Below are 22,689 nucleotides of genomic sequence, written 5' to 3'. Positions count from 1 at the left end.
GCATAAGTTATTTTAGATTCTGCAGATTTCAAGAGGAATTTCAAATAAAATGCTGTACGTTTGAGTCTGAGCCAGTAGAAAAGGCTAATCAAAGCACTTCACATTAGGGAATACAGGACTTGTTATGTAATTAAATCTCATGTAAATCTGTAAAGATGGATACAAAATGACAACACATGGTGTAAACTGTAATTGTAACAATTTGCATTAGACATCTGAAAAGATGAATGACAGAGTGAGCTCTGTCATTCATGTCTTTTGTGTGTGTATATGAATATGTTTAAGTATAAATGTGAGTGAAGGACTACAGTATGTGTGTTTCTGTGTGTATTCTGTAATGTGTGGTGTTTTTTTTAGATACTGTGGCCAGGGATCTCCAGTCCATGCTGGCGCTGCCAATGTAGAAATGTCTCCTGTCGACCACCCAGAAGGAGGAGAGGAGTTGGCCTTTGGTCAGCGCTGTCATGTTCACATAGTGGACCTCAGCATCTAGAAATGGAGAGAAAGTGAAGCAGAGATGTCAGGAAACAGACAAAAGGCGGCAAGAAGAAAAACAAAGAGAGGCTGAAATAAAGTGACTTGTATGTGAGACAAGGAGAGGGATAAAAAGAGATCAGACCACAGACAGAAAGACACAAAGGCAGATGAGAGGAAAGATGGAAAGTGAGTGAGAGACTGAAAGGACTGAGGAGGACAAATGGGGAGAGGGGCCAGTCAGCAGACTAAACAGACAGAGCTAAGCTGCAGCATGTTTGAACACAAACAGACACACAGAATATATAATACAGTGAGAGTGAGCGCTGACTGTGTCTGGCGAGCATCTTGAGCTCTGTCGAGTCAATCATCCCGCTGGAGATCTTCAGCTGGATTCCTTTTGCTTTTAGCCCCTGCAGCCTGGACAGCAGAGCCCTGCCCTGAGGCAAACACACCAACAAATCACCGCTGTCACATGAAATTCATGCAGTGTGTATTCAGGCAAGACTCTTGTTTAGTTTTTGGATTTTCATTAATATTGTGACATCATCAGTTGTCATTTATGTGCTATTTTTGTGCTACATTTCCCATGGATCACTTATCTGCACCCAGCCGCTGTGATGTCTTGTTTCTATTTTTTGTGGATTCATTTTGATGAAGTATTCATGTTTGTGGGTGACACTCTTCTTTGTTTGTTCAGCCAGACTTCTGCTCATTCTAACAGCACATCTTAAAAATATCCATAAACTATGTATACTGATTCACTCTTGTATATCACAGCAGTTATTTATGTGCAAATGTCAGAGGTTATTTTGAAGTACAAGAGTGAAACAAAGCTTTCACTTAAACTATCCCACAATGGTTTATCTTAAGAGCTAAAGTGGGATTTTAAAGTTTTGATAAAACTGACATATGAATTTGGTAAACTGGATTCTGGATTTTATTCTGTCAGTAGAGCTTGCTTTACACCAAACCCTGCCAGAAGAAACATGGTTGATATCGGAAAGTTTGTTGTTTCATAACATATTGGAATTTTATAGAATGACTGTTCCAGCTGCTTTGGCAGGAAGCCTGTGTTACAAACTAGGAATGTAGAGATTGAAAGACATGGGTAATTTCCTAGCAGTGTGTGTCTAATAAATTCTACTATTTACTGTAGCTGCATCATGGGAAATGCAGGATCCAGTGTTTCTGAGGCTGGAATAGCTCTGCCTGAACCAGACAAACACAGGCTCTGCTGCCTGAATTTTGATGATTCCCCTTCAAGACTATATCTAGTAAGTCCCTCAGTTTTATGGAAGTTGTATTGCCCTGTAAAGTTTACAATATAAACTTAAATGTTGCAGTAAATAGACATTCCTAAGCTTGTATTCATTCCAAGACAAAGTCCTCCACTGGGTGATATTAATGAGTTTAGTATCAGGGTTTTATGCAGAAAACTTTGCAAGTTAGAGATGAGTCAAAGAAGCCTGAGCAAATCAAAATACCATTTAATGTCTTTGCAGAAATAATCAGCAGCCACAGGAAACTCTTGAATTCCTTCCACTTTTTATGATTTGAGGCGATGTAGCTGACAGTTAAACTTGTGGGTGTCACAGGATTGAGTTGCCACACAGAACTGACAGTGATCCTTCTCAATGTGCCTTCACAAAAATATCAAGGACACAAACAGACGTGCAGTGCACATGGCTGCTACAAGAGCATCTCCACCTCCACCCCTTGTAGCTTTGCCTTTATAGTATATTAAATTTCCTGGTCCAGCCTCCCTCCTGATGAGGTGTCTTTTTTTGGCAACTGTTTGCGGACAGATTGCTGCAGGCTGAAAGGCCATTAGCTCTTCTCTGCTCTGAGGCCTCTGAAGGAGCTTTCCAATCAACAGCCTCTGGCTTTCATTAGATATGACATCTTCTGTTTTTTTTAAAAATAGACCTGTGTGTGTGTGTGTGTGTGTGTGTGAACCGAAAGGCATATGCCAATGACAAACATCCAGTTCAAATCCAAAATGAGCAGCTCGCTTCAAGCAGCCGGAAAATAGTCCAGACTTGCATTTGACCATTAAGTACAATCTTGAAAGGACAGTTATTGATTTCCCACTTTGGGGATCATTTGTGGCTGTTCACTGACATCACACTGTTATTTGGTCTACTTTGACATTATTGTCTGTCTTGGCAGAAGAAGAAATATCTTTTACTTGAATGACTTCTGTGTGTAAACCCGATTACTTGGTGCATTCTGGGAAGCTTTCACTACTTTGTCTTATGGCAGTGTCAAGTTGGTTGGTTGGTCATGTTAGATAGGTATGAGGTGTTAACAGTACCACCAAAGAATGATTTCACAGCTAAACTTCTCAGGTGGTTTTATTCAAATTGCTGTTCAACAGGCAAAATGATGCATTATTTCACAAAAAAGCAAAAATTAGAGAATATTCTCAATAAAAAACATTCTTTTTTTCCTTAATTCCTGTCACATTAATCATCTCATGACCCCAGATTTATCTTATGACCATTTATAGTTCGACTTTGAAAAGCTGCAAGAGTAAAATTCTGCACTTTTATGCTTCATTAACAATCTAATAATGTTGTATAATCTAATAATGATAATATATCACATACAGGGGCAGTTTTTATGCAGAGTGAATACAATTAATTATTATTTATTATACTGTCTTACTTTACCATTTTGCTGATAATACTTTGTGCTACTATGGTAAGAGAGTATTTTCACATTGTTGCATTGGTGCTTTGACTGAAGTAAAGGATCGGAGCACTTCTTCCTCTACAACTGATTATTAAGTAGGAGAGGTGAAGAGGCCAATTCATGCAAAGACACAGAAGAGGAGACAGACAAAAGGTAAAAACAGGCACAAAATTTAAATAAACTTCAGAGTCAAGTCTCTGTAGGCTTGCTCTGGTTTTACCTGTCTGGCAGCCGGCTGGAAGCTGGATTCATAATCAGAGGAGTTGAGGAGCCACAGCGGGGAAACTATCTCTACGACCCGGATAGCTCGGTCCAGTAGGTTGTACAGCCCCACTGAGAGAGGCACGTGGGATGTACCATTGTCCAAGAAGGAGATGTCTTCTGGGATGTTCTCAACAAGCACTGCTCTGTAGAGAATAGTGAGAAAAAAACTGAGCAAAGAAGCATTAAAGGTGCATTGAACAAGGCTGCAAAAATCCAAAAGTGCATCATTAGGCCAGGCCATAGAGACCTGTTAATGGAAAAACGCAGAAGAAATTAAGATGAGGTTCATTGTCTTTCACAAAGCAATTATGTGTTTGCATTAGTGGCAAAATTATTATGAGCTTCAGTGCCACTGAAATGAGGTTATATTTCTTCTTACCTCAGTAAAATCTACTCCATGACAAATTAGCCAAAAGCGCACTTCTTCCACTTTCTCTGGATCGTTAGCCTAATGAGACAAATCAAGATTTCTACACCACCATGCTCTTACCATCATTAAATCTTGTACAGGTTTCCTCTGGCAAGGGCCGAGAATAAGTGAAGGTTGACGTTCAGAGCTGTCAGCAGTGTAGATTCAATTTCACCTAGTCAGGGGAACGGGATGCATTTTTGCTGTATTCTTGTTGGTTTCTCATATAAACTACTCCCTATGCTATCACATGGTGCATTTTAATGTCATCATCAGCAGTCTGGAGCAATATACTGTAGTTTCAGCAGGCATTGTATATGAATAATACAATTAAATCACAAACAAAGGCAATAAAAATTGACTTCATGTCAGATTCAGTGGATTGCATGAAGAACAGAATATCTGCATCCGTGAGTTTATCTGCTGAACAATTCAGTGCAGTCAGGTATTTCTCTTTATAATAAAACTTTACCATTAACCTGAATGTTAAATGATGTGGAAAATGTTCTCAGTGATAGCTGTTTTGCTTTTTAATGTTTGTATACATCACTGTGAATATCCCTGCATTTCCTGTCACGGTGTAATGTCAAGTTATCTGGCTAACCGAGACTCTCTGCTCTCCCTAATGTATTTCCAGTTCCCACTTTACCCCATCGGGATGCCTGAAAACGACAGGGGCATTACCGCTGGAGTCAACAAATTAAATTACCCATGGCAGCCCTAGATCTGCAGCCACACGGAACCAGGCTATTAACAAGCTCCAACACTCACTGCATTCTCCCTGTATCTGGCTTTAGCATCGATTTCTGCCAGCTGGATCTTAACAGACACACAAAAAAAAGGGGAGAGGGAGATCAGCAAGGGTGAGCAGCTCAGATGTAAATCCTGCAGCACCTCTGTGACTGATTATTAAGTCTCTGGATAAAATGCTATCCAAGAAACTAGCAAAGCCACTTATTCACTTGCATGTGATTGGTTTGGTGGACCGGTAGGTTGAGCGTGGACCTAATATGACAAACATTATGTGCTGTGCTCATCACTAAGTCATAGTGAAAGTGTGCATGGTGGCAGTGAAGCAGGGAATATGCCAAGTATAATCTTATACCTTAGGACTCTTATTAAACAGAACATCATTTTAGTCCAATCAACATTATACAAGCACAACCATTAATCTCATCAGTGCAGACATGGATAGAATGATAGCATGACTGAAAGGTCAATTCAATTTGCTGGTTGGTGGTTGGTTTCCTGGTCTCTAACTCCCGATAGACATGTGTGTCTCCTCAGCTGCGAAATGCTCCATTATGTTCCCCAGCTGGTCGCTAACTTTGCCGTGTGTGCTGGGCAGGTAGTGTGCAGTGGGCTTATCTGAAATTGCACAATTGCAATTGACATTACACGCAGTCATTTGATCCACTGTGGATATAACAATATTGATCAGTGCAGCTTTAAAAGCAGCTCCTGTTGTAGTGTGGAGTGTTTTCGTTGTGCTTGTGTGTTGATTGTTCCTCTTAGCCGGCTGGTAAAATGTGAATGTAATCAAATTGCTTATTTGGTCCAAAACTTTGGAGCGCTCAGTGTAACGTTGATGTCGTTGATCAAGTTGGAATCACATTTACGGAGCACCATCTCTAAATTGTATTAGAAAGAGTGTCTATGAACTGGTGAAAAACAAGATTAATTCTCCCTGGTTTTTCAAACTTCTGGCTATGAAACATAGGGGAGTCTGTCCTGGTGGACTCCCTGGTGAGTGCTCTGTAATAACGAATAGATCTTAGCAAACGGACCAGTCAGCGCACAGGGTCAGCCAAAGTGTGACAGCTCAGGGTCTAGCGAGTGCATCACTCAAGGGCACACTGGCGGGAGCATGTGCTGCAGGTGATAATGTACTGGCATTGCATCGAGAGGCAAGTTGCCAGCTGCACAGTATTCCTGGCTAAAGTAAAGCTGGGTCAGGTTTTGGAACGTGGCCAAGGGTCAAACTGTAGGACTCACACTCTCTGTGATGATAACATGCTAATTTCTGCTCATGAATATGCCGATCAATATGTTTATTGAAGCAGAGTTTGGGAGAGTCACAAGTAAAGTCAGTTCATATGTCACTGGGGTTTTTTATTCTGGTGGACTGGTGGTTCTTCCATTTGTCAGACACACAGTTTGAAGACTGAACCCTGAGAGTGAGTGAAATGAAGAATGAAGAGTGAAAATACAAAAGGAAACTAATACAGTGAAGATTAACAGTCATACGTTGTAGACTATTTTTCTTTGTTGTGAAAGGACAGCAGAAAGTAGGACAGCTCCAGTAAACACCTGACGATGAAGAAAAACAAGAATGGATGGAAAACAGATTGAAGAGGAGAGGTAATCTTATTCTGAAGAAAATCCTCTCAGTCCACTCTAATGGCTTTGAGGTATGATGAATGGTGATTCTGAGACTGTTCAAGCAGCCAGACAGATTTTGGTAGTCAAAGAAGAGAAAGCAGGGACGCAGCGGTTATTTCTGCCTGCAAAGGATTCATTGATTTCATGCAGTCAGTGGTGTCCCCTCCGTTGTAACCCATCTGCGGACTCATGGGTGTGATTCAGCCTTAGCAGCCGATAAGTGGTGTAAACCGAATGGGGTGTTTGTGCTTACATGAAACAGCAAGACAGAGACAGACAGAGAGAGAGAGAGAGAGAGAGAGAGAGTGTGAGCACAGTTGGATCACTTAAATTTATTCTGGTATGATTAACTCATGATGTTTTATTCCATTACACAGCTATCACTGCTGAGGTAAGTTCACAGGTTAAATAAACAGCAAACATCATATAAAAATCACTCAAGCGTGTCAGGATAATGTATGTTATAATCCCAATTACTTGATACTGTGTGCCTGTTATGGCGCTTAGAGTAAAAATCAGATATAAATTACCCTCCCTCTCATAAGCTGCCCTGAGCTCCGGGTGTACAGCAACGAGAACATTAATATGGGTACCACAGGACCTGCTGCTGTTCTGCTTCCAGCATGCGATTCCTTTTAAAGGCAAATGTTGAGTCCCATGTTTCATCAGGTACAACCGAAACACTGTTTATACGGTAAACATACTTACTATGTAAATTTCAAACCGCTATCTGAAAGTTCAACCACACAGAAGCCTCTGTGTTTGATGCAAATGAATGTAGACTGCAAGTACTTAGTTAATTACATTGTTCCTTGTCTGTCACAGCTGCTGTTCCCAGACATGACTGATGGCTAATAGTTTGCTTTGACTGATCCGCCTCATCATTTTCCACCTGTTAAGCTCCTACACTGTAGCTACAGGATGATGTTCCACATGCTGGTTGCTGAGTCTCAGACACACGACTGTCGCTCCACAGTGTCCTGCCTCATCCAAGAGAGCTGTTTGATTAGTTTGGTTGCCTAGTTTCTGTGGCTTGTACAGTTGTTTTTCTTGTTTTGTGTTGGCCTCAGCAAAGATCTAAATTAGGTTTTTGAAGTCTGAAATTGTGTTCTGTTCTTTGCCTTGGAGCTGCAGCTGCACCCGTTCCTTTTAAGTTCAAACTTATTCAAGTTGTCATCTAGGTGTTTACTATGTGGAGAGATTAGTTGTTACTAAATACTGACACCAAACTGTCAGGTGTAATTGTTGCATCATTAACTAAACTCGCCAGCTTAACTGACAAACCTTACATTAGCTCGACTTCTTCAGATTGGAGAGTAAAAGCGGTAAAATGCAAAATGATCAACATATCTGCCGTGAAATGTTGTTTAATAATGATGTTAACTGTGAAAATTGTGTTAAATTATCAGGAAAAATGACTCAGTACACATAAAAATGATAAAGAATTATGCCAATACTCTGACTAAATGACCAAAGTGCTCCAGATACATTAGCACTCTCTCTAAACTGCCTGAATACTACCCACTTGGAAACACACAAATAATCACTACCAACCAATTTACACATTACTCACGTCTTAGCTAAGACATATTTTAAGCTTTAAAGGTACATCCCAACTACCTTATCATCACTCATTTAAGGACTGTACTTACTAACTCAGTGTTGGATTTAGGAATCGAAGCAAAACATTCAAACAAAGACTTTTTGAGTATTTGAGACAATGCACCGAAATCCAATGAACTGTTTTACATCGAGTATCTATGCAGTCTGTAAGAAGCCCATGTCAGTGTACTGAGTAGTGTAGTCCTGCTTACTGTGACTGTCTAATTTTACTATCACACATAATGTACACAGTACACTTTATACTCACCTGTTTTCTTACGTCTATTCAACAAAACATGATAAGCTGCAGGAACCACCCATTGTAAGATACTGATGGGAGGACGGCACATTTGCTCTCAGAAATGTTTAGAAATGTTGTATCCTGCAGCAGCCGACTGCTCAGGAGGTGCTGAAAGCTCCACAGATTCTAAGGATAAGTTAAGTCTGGCCTTCCAAGCATGGTTTCTGTTATTCCAGACGGCAGCTGAAGATCAATACTAACCTGCTCATCAGCCGTCTGACGCCAGGCAAATACACATGTACATGAGGGATATGTCGGACTGGCATTTGGATGAAATCAGATGACAGGGTAAAAGCTGTTCCCACTTTGCTACAACAACCAAGCAACGCACACAGCTGTAAGCTTAAGAGGAATCATGTTGTACTGCAGTCAAGTTGTTCACCCTCAGTGGGAAAAATATCAATCAAATTGATTATATGTTTGATAGTTCTGCCAGGCAAAAACATGAAGCAAAAATCTGGACCAGGGGGAGATTTTTTTTTTGTCTTTGTAGATGCACAAAAGCATCAACCAATGTCAGGTCTCCTGTCCTTAAATTGCAAACTTAAGCATCATTCATTATGCAGGCAAAAACAGATATAAGGGAAGTCTACACAACAAAACAACCAGCTGTGTGTGACATTTCTAAATTACAACACCACAAACAAAAAAGCTGCTGAGTCATTATGTGGGCTGCTAAAAGGCTCAGAAAGAGCTTTTTTTTCCTGTGAGAGGAGAGTAATGGCTGCAAAGCACCACAGCAAACCAGTGTGCAGTAATTAGATTATTCAGTAAGAAAAGTTTTGGATTTCATTTTAAATTAATCACTGGATGATTTCCAAAGTATGAACACTTGTGTTGGAAATGACACATACATTTCCTTTGATGAATTGCGAGTACCTTTGGGAATTTAAGTGAGCATGAGCAGGACTCGCTGCACCCTATTATGAATGTGCCAGTCTCATAGTAATCTGTCACTTTCTCAGTGGAAATTGCTTTGAGCAAAATACCTTATGAAATCATTAATTATATTACACTTGCGCACCTTATAGCACTTTCAAATGATGCATGTCACATTAAAACTTCATCATTAAGTTTATGGGATATATATAACTGTGCAAACTTGGAAATCTGACAGCACACATTTCTGATATTTGTTTGGAGTTAAGTCTGGAACTGACAAGGCCCCCATCATCCCAGACAGCACGACAATAACAGCTGATGAATCTATTCATCTCTCACTCATTCCAACTACAAATCTACCCCGATATCCTCCTCTTCTTCTCCCTCCATCTGGTTCACCCATGCTCCCCATCATCCCTCCCCCAGCCTCTCATTTATCTCTCATTCTACCCCCAAGCTCCAGGAGTCCTTCAGAGGAGGAGAGGAGTCCAATTCAGCTTCACAAGTTGCCGGACAGAGTTCTCTGCAACGCTGTTAAATGGCTAATTTGAAGAAGAAGAGGGAGAGAGAAGATGGACACAGACGTAATAAAAGAGAAAGACGGAAGTAATTCAGGGCTGAATAGTAAATTGAATGATAAGAGTCTAATGGAACCAGTAGGAATTGGAGACTAGGAGAACGGGGACTGCTGTATCAGCCAAATGACTGCTGATCAACCAGTTTCACTCTGGACCACCAGGACACACTGCAGTGGTTTTCAGGCTTTTTCGTCTGGGGACTCACTTTCTATAAAACTTAGACTGTAGAAACTTGCTATAGTCTGGTATAAAGTAACTTTCAAAACAGCCTGGTCATCACTTCAGGGCGGTGAGGGTGGCTACAATAGGATCAGGTTGAGGGAACACAGATTTGTTATGTGTTTTTGCTGCTATGAGAGGTCTGCAGCCTCTAAACTGCAGTTTATAATCATTTGTTTCTAGCAATGGAAGCTGGTGGAACACACAAAACAAGCGTGACAGAAAACTGGGTTTTATTCGTAGAAACTACTGACATCAATGGCATAAATTAGAGGTCAACCATAGATTTACAGTATTACAATTAATTACTTTTAACGCTTGTGGGAAATGCCTTGACATAGAATAGACTGTTCACAAATGTGTCCACACAAAGACCATAACTTGTGTTGTGGGGTCCATGGATAACAAACTGTACGTTTGTGGTTCTGCATTTCTCACCTGCAGTTCTTGCTGCAGTTGTCCTCTGTGATCCCGTCTTCGTCCTCGCCCCAAACGTCCACAGCTGAGAAAATCAGCGCCACCAGTACGGCGAAGCAGCACACCAAGGCGAAGATCACGATGCACTTTTGCTGAGACTGCAAGAAAGAGGAGGAAAGCAACATTGATTTCCAAGGTGTATTTTCTACTCTTCAACACTACTGTAAAAACAAGGCCAAAGTGCCCCAACCTCGGCTCCCATTAGCTGGGTGCTCTGGTTGACACGTCTCCTGATTTAATGCACACCTCAGCAGGTCATAACATGATACAGATGGGAATTTAACACAAACATGTAGAAGGGCCCTGTATGACCTCGCAAATTCAGCCTTTCATATACAGAACACGAGGAATGAGAAGAAAGGACAGAGGAACGAAAGAGAGTAGAGAGAGACAGAAAAGCAAGAGCGAAAACAACGCGATCAATAGAATCTGAACTAAAAGAAAACAACACTTTGTTTGGCATTGGTCTCATCTTAGCCATTAACATTGGATAATTGGATCAAATCCAAATGTTCCCATATGTTAGAGAAGGAAGTAAGGGTCACTGTGTTCTATAAGGAAGGTGATGATGTGAAAGAGACAGATTCACAGCTGTTAGTCATCCAGCAGCTCGCTTCAGTCCATCTGCTTACAGAGTATGTGACCCACAAGTCGACTAACCACGGTTTTTACTGTCATACCTCACCACTCAGTGTAATTGATCAATAAATATCCCACCTATGTGAAAACCCTGAAAATGACTTGATTAATAAGTGAGATTTTTATCAGATTACACAGTGAATGAATGTTGTTATAATTATATTTCTATTTTCTTTTATTCATAAAAATGTAAACGTTGCTGTCTGCACAAAAATCTACTTTCTGCAGCTTCAGTAAAGAGATCTCAGGGTTTGTGTCAGCATTGCTTTGTTTATTTTTATGTTAATCTTCATGATTAACATAAAAATGTGTCTCAACTATTGGTGACCAATTATATGACAGAAAACACTGGAGCTCATCAGCCAAGTAATCCCTCCACCTGCAAGTGGAAGTGTTCCTGCCTCTTACTACAACCATACCCTTGGGGATTTGTAGACATTTAGAGGCAAAGATAGCAAAGAATTGTGCAAAGGTCTCTGTTGCATTGTGTCATCCTAGAAGAGCAAACATACCCGTAGGACACTAAACAAAGGCTTCAGCAGTTTTGGCATGTGGCAGTTCAAGCATTTAACCAAGTCTTTCTCTAACATGAACCAAATGCTTTGAGTACCTAAGCGTAACCATAAAAACATGAATGAATTCTGCTGCAGTTGCTATGGGCACATAAAGAGAAAACAGTCAGTCGTTGTTTTGATATTGATATTTGGCGTTAGATATGTTCTGTGTGAGCAATTTGTGACTTTGCAGATTCATGCAGGTTCATTAACAACATTTCCTCATTATGTTGATAAAAAACAGAAGTTGGTCTGCATTACATAAAACAAGTTCAAATCAGTATCATGTAAATGTAATTTTCTGTGTTTGTTTTCAAACCAGACATTTTGACTTGATATAACTAATAACATAAATTATGGCTGTTTTTCCTGCTCTATCATGTCAAAATGTCTGCTGTGAAAAAGGCCTATTAAATATCTCTGCTTGAGACTTGTGTATTGATCACTACTTGATACTGCAGTCATTACGTTAGTCAGTGGTGTAAAGACAGAAGCTTTCACATTGTTTTGGTCATAACACGACATCTTGTTCCTACATTCAGAAGGTAAACAGCATCATTTGCTATCGTTATTTTAACACTATGTAGTATTTATTTCACTATATTTAAATTTTTAAATATAATGATTTGAAGTCAACACCACAGTAAACTAAGTGTATCTATTGTTGACTCAGGGTGTCCTCACTCATGCTTTCAATATAAGGAGCTGCTAATGTACAATAGATTTGACCCAGTTGCTGGGAAACGCCCCAGCTATTTGTAAAACAATAATAAATGTATCCTGATCCCTTTGAAAAGTGCAAGAAGAGCCAAAACTAATTATCCTTTAACACAGCAGATCATTAGCGCAGTCGGCTAGACTCATTATCCCGGCAGACAAACCCATATCATACATCACTGACCTCTGTGAGCCATACAAACACAAAGCCTGGGTTATTTTAATGCGTTTCTGGTAGCTGAAGACATCCATGCCCATAGGTTCTATTGTGGGAACTAAATTAATCTAGAAGTCAGTCAATGGAGTGTCCCCAGTGGACCACAGAGACACTGGCAGAGATAGTCAGCTTCACATTCTCATCCTCACACGACCATCTGTCTGAGCTGATTTCTGACTTGGTAATAGTGTTTTCTACGTCCTGGTGCGCTGGTGCATGGAATATTATTCCTATATGTGCAGCCACAGTCTGCTCAACCAGCTTGCTTTTGCTGATGTAGCTCATGTTGGCGCAAAGCTACTTTAAAGCGTGACAGCAACATGAAGGTTAAAGTGAATGACCTGCTGACCGTGAGCCAACTGGTTCACATCCACAGACTTAATTGGAAAAATGTAGGTGAGGGGGGAAAAGAAAAGAAACATTCGTCTCTGCCTCTCCTACCATTTAAAAAACCCAGGCACTTAATAAAAGCATACTCTGCAAACACTCACAGGGTAAATTGAGGTTAAATCAAAACTGCCACTCATGCGTTAGACCTTGTGCCACATGTATTGAAATAAAAGGAAGTACAGATGAAGGGTTACCTGCACGAAAATCAAACACTGCATGCCTCTCATATTTCCAGCGATTGTCTACCAGCCGCTGCATTCACATGTGGTCGGATGTGTATGAGCATAATGGCAGATATATAAAGAGGTCAGACTCAAAGTGTGCACTAGGGACAGTGTTACCTGACACTGGAGCACAGTTATGGATCAATACACCTTCAATTACAGGAAGCAGTCTGCCTCACAGTAACTGCTTAGAAATACAAAGACTCTGTTGTATTTGTATTAAATGTAATGGTAAAAAGCAAAAGCAGGAAAACGTAACGGCTACTAGCTTGTCATTTTTCTGTGCTGTGAGCACCACACACAAAAATTATTTTAGCCCAATTGTACATAGGTTGTGATGGAAATCTTGATCCTACAGAGGCTGTATGTGTCTGTCTGTAATTTGGGTGAACTGACCCTTTAACAATGCATATCTGTGGCAAAACACTGCTGCATAGCCTTGGCATATTGCTGCCTCACTGCTAACTGAGCACTGCGACAGTTACTCAGTATCATCACCAAAACAATAACTAAATAAAACATCTGGATCCCACTTGACTCTTTTTCTAAACTAACATCTACAAACTTTATTTTTTTCCTGTGTCAGTGCTTTTAAAAGACAATTAATTACAGTGGCGCATGTTAGAAAATTCCAATTTTCTACCAGAAGCAAAGCTAGTCTTGAGTGACTTGCAAAGGAAGAGTCATAAATAACATGATTTAGAGAGACTGCTCACCAGCTGTTTTAAAAAGCTCTCCAGAGTCCATCTAAAAAAGACTGTGCAAGGTGGCTGGCACCATGCCAGACTCTCACACACAAAAAAAACAAATGCACACTCACTGCTACTGTCTCTCTGCTTGCACATAAACATGACAGACAGAGGTGAAGGCCAGGCCAGAGAGGTTGGATGTTTAAATATCCTCAGATCAGAGGGAGAGGTTTTAAACAGAGGCTGTCTGCCCTTCTCTCTGCAGCTCTTTGCCAAACCTCTCAGTTGTTTAAACTCTGCTCTTCGCTATGCTGAAGGACTGGCACATTCTGCTCATCTACAAGTGAGATAGAAAATGTACTTCACAGAGTTTGAGAACAGACAGTGTGGTTATTGTCTATATTAGGCTCTATTTTTCTAATGTCCCAGTGTTTTTGTGCCGCTATATCAACTTATAGTTGGTGAAGCAAAGCAGACGGACACTCAAAACATTGCAGCGAGCTGACGGTTTATGAACATAAGTCATATGGCCCCTGTGGCTTTGGCAGCGCATTTAATGAAATTTTAAAGTGCACCTACAGAGAAACAGAATGAGTTTCTCCACATTAGAGCCTGAGAAAAGTGTCAGAGGCCCAATTATCCTCTTATGAGCGTTTCCCCTTTGTCAAGGCATAGTGAGAACAAGGAGCCATGCTGCTCAGAGGGAAAGAGAAGTTTACGCCACACCAACAGTGCAAAAGAAATTTGGGTGAACTATCAACATTACCCGTGATGTAATTTGTCTAATGAGTGGTTAGAGTGCTGCAGATGTTGTGTGAATGCAAAGAGGACGGGTATACAGCACAAGATCACCTCAAGCCTGGCGGCAGGATGGGTTTTACCAGGATTACTGCTGATGTAAAAGCTGATGATCTCAGTAAACCCTGGAAAAAAGATGTAATCATGGGAAAATTCTCCTGTTGTAAATGCAAGACTTACTGTAGCTCCTCCACCTCATATATTGACCCTGTACCTTCAACATTTTTTAGCAGGTGTTTGACAGAGCTCGACAGAAAAATACATCTCTATTCTTCAAGTTTATTTTTCACTTCCTGTTTTATTTTGGTGTGTCTAACCTTCCCCTCTTGTTTTAGCTTACGCTTCCTGCCATTGTGTGTTTCCCACTCCTGTGATTGTCGACCCCGCCCCTAATGTGTTGCACCTGTGTCCCAGTGTCTTCCCCTCTACTAGTGTATTTAGTCTGCGTGCTTCCTGTCTTCGTTCTCTGTAGCAATCTCTTCGTGTTTAGCCTCTGGTGTTTTGACCAGTTTCTTCTGTGACCTCGAGTTTAGTCTTACCTTTGTTTGTCTGACCTGTCTGTCTACCTGTGTCCCTACCCTGCTTTTATTAAAGGCCCTACCTCTGATCTTCCTTTGTGAGTCCTGCATACTGAGTCTGCATCCAGTGGTTGTGTAAGTATTGGCTGATATCCAACTCTTATCCTCTTACACCTCTTAGATCTTGATATCCTAATCAATCATCTGGAAAAGTTGCGTTAAACTGGTTCAAAATGTACATTGAAGGGAGAAAGTTTAACGTCTGTCTTGGCGATCATATGTCTGAGATCTGCTATGGGGTTGTTCAAGGGAACTGTCTCGGTCTATTACCATTCTCACTGTACATGCTGCCACTTGGTGACATCGCCAGAGAGCACAATGCATGTTGCCAAAGCAATGTAACACACTACCTATAGATATTAGTGCAGCCAGCTCGCTAAATAATTTTAACAAAAGCCAATAACGTATCTCTTCACCTTCCTGATACAGGCCTGAAATTCTTCTTTGCGCTTTGCTCTGCACTAATGCACCGCTGCACTTCTTTTAAAATGCTGTTATCTTGCTTGATTTTATGCTTTGTGTTGTATTTTTAACTATATTTTAATCTAGTTCTATTTCTTCAATTTCTATTTTGTTATTAATCAATGTATTTTATCTTAGTATTATTAGCAAGTGGGTTTTATTTTCCATCTCATTTTTACATGAATGTTTTTGTGTTCATGTAAATTTTATGTCTATTTTTTATCTTTATGTGAAGCACTTGGGGAACTGGTGCTCTTCAACATGTTTTCACCACATTGTCAGACTGGATAATCAAACTTTGAGGATCTTGCTTCAAGAATATTTCATTTTTAAACTGTTTGTTCACTGTTTTTACACATTAGCCCACTAAAGTCTTAACTGGCAAAGACATTTCTTATATTGGTACAAAAAATATACTCCATTACATGTAAGAGTCCTGGATTTAAAGTCCTACTCAATTGAAAGTACAGGGTGTTTTAGTCCAGTGTTTTGTTCAGTTTTAAAAAAATATATATATATATATTTTATATAATGTTTACTGTTTTCTGAAATTATGGATTATTTCCATCTCTATGGACCCAAACCAGTTATTTTAAATAAAACTCTGAGAAGTTTAGTCATCAGAAACAGTTTTTTTTTTTCTTTAACATGTATTTTCTAAGCTTATCATATGTTCATGTAAAATCCAAATAAATGTAGTGGAGTAAAATGAATGAAATGGGATAGAAGCATAGAGTAGCATAAAATGGAAATACCTCAAAATTGCACTTGAGTACTGCTCTTCAGTAAATGTACTTAGATATTTCCAATAATGGTGGAGAGTAACTATCTGGAAATACCTAAAGACAATTATAAAATCCTTGGACACCTTGGGTTGCATGCATAAATATTTTATTCAGACTGGTTTTACAAATCAAATATGATCCAACAGACACTTTTTTTCAAATCGTTCAAGTATTGAAAGAGTAGGGAGATGCTGAGGTTGGCTTAAACTCAATGCATGAGCAAAACTCTTCCCACTCCGGTCACAGACATGTGGCTTTTCCCTAATGTGGATGCGCTGGTGTTTTGTGAGACTGCTTTGACCAGTGTAACTCTTCCCACAGTGGTCACAGATGTAGGGCCTTTCTCCAGTGTGGGTGCGCTGATGAATCTTCAAATGCGATGACTGTAGGAAACTCTTCCCACAGTTGTCACAGACATATGGTCTCTCTCCTGTATGAATGCGCTGATGTTGTGTGAGACTGCTTCGAACAGTGAAACTCTTCCCACACTGGTCACAAACGTACGGCTTTTCTCCAGTGTGGATGTGCTGATGTTTTTTGAGACTGTCTCGAACAGAGAAACTCCTCCCACAGTGGTCACAGACATATGGTCTCTCTCCTGTATGAATGCGCTGATGTTGTGTGAGAATGCTTCGAACAGAGAAACTCTTCCCACAGTGGTCACAAACATACGGCTTTTCTCCGGTGTGGATGCGCTGATGTTTTCTGAGATTCTGTTGAACAGTGAAACTCTTCCCACACTGCTCACAAACATAGGGCCTTTCTCCAGTATGAATACGCTGATGTTGTTTGAGATTCACTTGAACAGTGAAACTCTTCCCACACTGCGCACAAACATACGGCCTCTCTCCAGTGTGGATGCGTTGATGAATCTTCAAATGTGATGAGCTTGTGAAACTCTTCCCGCACTGACCACAGAGGTGTGGTTTCTCTGTGTGGACACACTGTTGCTGATCCTCATGTCCTCGACTGAAGCGCTCCTCATCCACAGGTCCAGCTTGGTTTTGGTCCTTATGTTTCTAAAACAAAAATGTACAGATAAACAGAGAGATGTGTAAGAGGATATTAAGTGGTGGTTCTCACTAATGCTTATTATTGTAAATGATGATGCTTGCAATACTCTGGTGCAATGTTGATAGGCAAATAGCTATTACTTTGGTTCTTGTTTTTGGTTCTACATTACAAAAGAGATGATGAATCACTGTAGTGACTGCTTAAAATCCAGTTTATTCTAATGTGCGAATTACAAATATATTTGCTGATTTGAATCGTTTCATTAGTTAATTTCAAAATGCAGATTCAATAACACCTCAGTATGTACAACAGCAAGCGAACGCATCACTGTTCATACCACAGCAATGTTCAGTGTGGATTATGACTGTCCTTCAGTCTGTTGCTGGTTTGTCTGGTACATTCAGTTCAGAACAAAATGAGTCCATACAAGCTCTGCACAAGGTTAATAGCTCAGAAATCAGAGTTATCAGATTGTGATGGTTTTTCAAGTTAGGGAAGCTCCAATGCCAAAAGCTGTTGATTTGGTCAGAACAGTGTTGTGTGATCTGAACACCTAGTTTGTTCACATCTGGACACATGGAGGAAGTGCAGAAAAAGCACTTGAAAGCAACAGCATCACTTGTTTGTTCAAACAACAAAGAGGACCCATGCGCTAAACAATTTTTGCAGCAGTCATTTTGTGAAGCTTTTGGAGAGCACTGAGTAACAACATTGTCCTGATGATAGATGTCAGAAAAATCTCATGTTTCATTTTGGAAGCGTTAAACAAAATATTTTGTCATTACTTTGGGGAACTTGTTACCAGTCCTGTGACAAAAGGGAGAAAAAATGTAATGAATAAAGAAAAAATCATTTATCAAAGGTAGCGCCTCCAAAATGGCAAATTTCTGAGCTGAATATTGTCACATTTCAAGGAAAAATATTGGAATAAAACACTGTCTAAATAAAAACATCAGAATGAGCAGGTTAATATTTATATCATATGAACATACAAATGAATTGGATAATGTCGCCTAGAGATTAATGTTAGTCATTACATGAAGAGTGTTTATCTGCTGAACCCTTTGTTGTCTCTGGGTTGGATTCATTGGGGTTTTTCTCAAGTTTTAACATGACACTTATTTCGACTTACCTCTGTCGGGGAGCTCATGTTTCTGCTGGTGCTTTCCTTCTTCTCTACCAGATATTCCTCCATCAACTCTGACATGGAAATAATAACAATAATAAGACAGGGAAAAGCCACACAGCAAAAGAGTAATGACTTGAGCAATAACTGCAAAAATACAGCAGCAAGAACCTCTTATCTTTCAACAACAGGAGCAGCTGCAATTTAGAGAATAAACTTGCAAATCAGTTAATTTCACTAATTGCTAAATAAATGAAACATGAATTTTTACAGCCTAAAATTCCAAACTCCAAGTAAACTACTTCTACTTTCTAACGCTCCTCTAAACTGAGCAGCTAGCTAGACTACGAGTGGAAAGAAAGCGTCTTTAGTTCTCACCGTTTGAATGTCACTGTGTAGTTTAATTCCTGCAGGTGAAGGTCCTCTTCATGCAGGTCGGACTACACTGTTGAATGTATACTGATGATTTCCATGGTGACCAAGGTAGAATCAATCCAAAATATAAACAGCCTGATATCCAAAACTTTTTAAAAATAAATAAACACTCCAAACCATGAGACATTCTACTAAAAGCATTCTGTCTAAGATTGTGCACTGAGCAAAGCTACAGAATTACAGACAAAAGAAAATAAACTTATATTTATTTATAAACATACACTTTGTGAATCATATAACGGGGAATGAATTGATTGCTGTTTTGTTGAATGTTGCCACAGTTTAATCCAATCAGGTGCAACCTTAATAATTAAGTTAAAAGAGCCACTTTAACACCTGTTATTATAAAAACAATTGTAAAATATATTATTTTAATTATAAAAACAACCAGCTGTCCGCAGATCACTAGTCTCTTTGTTTTTCAGTGTGAGATACTGGCAAACCTCTGCTGGGTAATGTTACCTTTCCATCAATCTCTCAATTAGTGTTTCCTCTCTTTGCTGCATCCATCTGCCGTTTAATCACATTTGCGATGCACAAAGTGGAAAAACACACGTCCTGTTTTTGGCTCATCGTGTTGGAGGAGATGTTTCACACAGCTGCTGGAAGCCTGATGCGCAAATAGTGATAGTATGCACACAATACATACACAGTATCAGTTGCACCCTCGCACAGACACGTATATGTGCGGACAGTATGACAATGAGGAGTGTGACAGTTTTTTCTTTTTAAACTTTTCCTCACCTTGCTGTTGGGTATGAAAACACTTCATGAATTGTTGATGAATTTAGTTGTGTGAAGGTGATAAATGTGTTACAGAAAGACGGGGGGTTTGAAAACCTCAGTGTTGTCATGCTGTGACAGAGAAGGACACTGTAGGTTATTTCACGTCCTACAAATAGACAAACGAATGAAAACAACCTGATTTTGAAGTTAAATATGTGCACTGTTAAATTAACATTTACTGAAGACTAGCTTCTCAGTATGTTTGGCGAAGCGTGAGTGCGTGTGTGTTTTTCATGAATGCAGCTAAGCAGGAGGTGAAGCCATGTGAGCCTGAAGTGACTATAGAGTATGGATGTGAAGCAAACATTGATGATGTAATGTCACTGTAAGATACGTCTAGCACAATACAATCACCTTTTTTTTTTGTTGCAGGAAACCTTCCAACTTTCCAACACATTAGTAGATGTCAGATTGTAGTGTCAGTCACTCAGTATCAAAGAACAACGGCTTCTTTATCAACTCGTCTGTTTTGCATCGTTCAACAGTCACACAGAGGGACTTTTATCTTACAAAGGGCAGAGATGCTGAGATCTCTACCAACAGTGAATCTAACACAAACTCAGTGCAATAAAGCTGCAAGATACTGTGCATTTCTGATGAGGATGCAACTGTAATGAGGTGCCACTGTGTGCTGTATGTCATGTACTGCAATATTTTCTGTTCGATTCTGGCTTTGGACTCCTTTCTTCCCCCACATTTCCTTTTTCTAATCGTCAACCATCAATTTAAAAAAACAAAAAAACCTACTGACAGGTTTTACTCATAAGGTGCAAAACAATGATTAACCCATATCAGGCTGCTTTATTTGTGTTTAGATGAGACCAAGAAGCTGGATTTAAACTTGATTCAATGGGCTGATGGGAGTCCCCCTGTAGAAACTTTCAGTTTTGATCTATAATTCTTTTGATTGAGCATCACCACAGCTAACACAAGACAAATGTATCTATCATACATGATCAGGCCATATGATATTCTTTTATTTACTTTGTAATATATAGCAGAGTCACAGTGTTTTTTTTTTTTTACTTGTTACAGGTCGTCTTCACAATCAACAATCTCATTGGAAACTGGGAGAAAACACAAGCAGCCCACACTGGTTTAAATCCAGCTTCTTGGTCTTCATCTAAACACAAATAAAGCAGCCTGATATGGGTTAATCATTGTTTTGCACCTTATGAGTAAAACCTGTCAGTAGGTTTTTTTGTTTTTTTAAATTGATGGTTGACGATTAGAAAAAGGAAATTGTGGGGAAGAAAGGAGTCCAAAGCCAGAATCGAACAGAAAATATTGCAGTACATGACATACAGCACACAGTGGCACCTCATTACAGTTGCATCCTCATCAGAAATGCACAGTATCTTGCAGCTTTATTGCACTGAGTTTGTGTTAGATTCACTGTTGGTAGAGACTCAGCATCTCTGCCCTTTGTAAGATTAAAAGTCCCTCTGTGTGACTGTTGAACGATGCAAAACAGACGAGTTGATAAAGAAGCCGTTGTTCTTTGATACTGAGTGACTGACACTACAATCTGACATCTTACTAATGTTGTTGGAAAGTTGGAAGGTTTCCTGCAACAAAAAAAAAAAAAAGGTGATTGTATTGTGCTAGACGTATCTTACAGTGACATTACATCATCAATGTTTGCTTCACATCCATACTCTATAGTCACTTCAGGCCTCACATGGCTTCACCTCCTGCTTAGCTGCATTCATGAAAAAACACACACGCACTCACGCTTCGCCAAACATACTGAGAAGCTAGTCTTCAGTAAATGTTAATTTAACAGTGCACATATTTAACTTCAAAATCAGGTTGTTTTCATTCGTTTGTCTATTTGTAGGACGTGAAATAACCTACAGTGTCCTTCTCTGTCACAGCATGACAACACTGAGGTTTTCAAACCCCCGTCTTTCTGTAACACATTTATCACCTTCACACGACTAAATTCATCAACAATTCATGAAGTGTTTTCATACCAACAGCAAGGTGAGGAAAAGTTTAAAAAAAGAAAACTGTCACACTCCTCATTGTCATAGTGTCCGCACATATACGTGTCTGTGCGAGGGTGCAACTGATACTGTGTATGTATTGTGTGCATACTATCACTATTTGCGCATCAGGCTTCCAGCAGCTGTGTGAAACATCTCCTCCAACACGATGAGCCAAAAACAGGACGTGTGTTTTCCACTTTGTGCATCGCAAATGTGATTAAACGGCAGATGGATGCAGCAAAGAGAGGAAACACTAATTGAGAGATTGATGGAAAGGTAACATTACCAGCAGAGGTTTGCCAGTATCTCACACTGAAAAACAAAGAGACTAGTGATCTGCGGACAGCTGGTTTGTTTTATAATTAAAATAAATTTTTTTACAATTGTTTTTATAATAACAGGTGTTAAAGTGGCTCTTTTAACTTAATTATAAGGTTGCACCTGATTGGATTAAACTGTGGCAACATTCAACAAAACAGCAATCAATTCATTCCCGTTATATGATTCACAAAGTGTATGTTTATAAATAAAATATAAGTTTATTTTCTTTTGTCTGTAATTCTGTAGCTTTGCTCAGTGCACAATCTTAGACAGAATGCTTTTAGTAGAATGTCTCATGGTTTGGAGTGTTTATTTATTTTTAAAAAGTTTTGGATATCAGGCTGTTATATTTTGGATTGATTCTACCTTGGTCACCATGGAAATCATCAGTATACATTCAACAGTGTTAGTCCGACCTGCATGAAGAGGACCTTCACCTGCAGGAATTAAACTACACAGTGACATTCAAACGGTGAGAACTAAAGACGCTTTCTTTCCACTCGTAGTCTAGCTAGCTGCTCAGTTTAGAGGAGCGTTAGAAAAGTAGAAGTAGTTCACTTGGAGTTTGGAATTTTAGGCCTGTAAAAATTCATGTTTCATTTATTTAGCAATTAGTGAAATTAACTGATTTGCAAGTTTATTCTCTTAAATTGCAGCTGCTCCTGTTGTTGAAAGTCA

The 22,689-nt window shown here is 39.6% G+C and overlaps 1 protein-coding gene and 1 pseudogene across 1 annotated transcript in view; both read right to left on the bottom strand.

The window, feature by feature from the left end:
• The window catches only part of LOC111227403 (inactive phospholipase D5-like), a 47,007-nt gene that overhangs the window by 4,773 nt on the left and 19,545 nt on the right, over window positions 1-22,689 (bottom strand). Inside the window, 4 exon segments of the mRNA XM_022752853.1 lie at window positions 362-489; window positions 806-914; window positions 3,392-3,578; window positions 10,247-10,383. Coding sequence (XP_022608574.1) covers window positions 362-489; window positions 806-914; window positions 3,392-3,578; window positions 10,247-10,383 — 561 coding nt within the window.
• On the bottom strand, window positions 16,600-18,559 carry LOC111227475 (annotated as a pseudogene).

This window comes from Seriola dumerili, unplaced genomic scaffold, assembly GCF_002260705.1.
Source record: "Seriola dumerili isolate Sdu_G_001 unplaced genomic scaffold, Sdu_1.0 BDQW01000187.1, whole genome shotgun sequence".
Lineage (NCBI taxonomy): Eukaryota > Metazoa > Chordata > Actinopteri > Carangiformes > Carangidae > Seriola > Seriola dumerili.
Note: the sequence above shows the minus strand (reverse complement) of the source record. Positions and strands in the feature narration are given on the sequence as shown.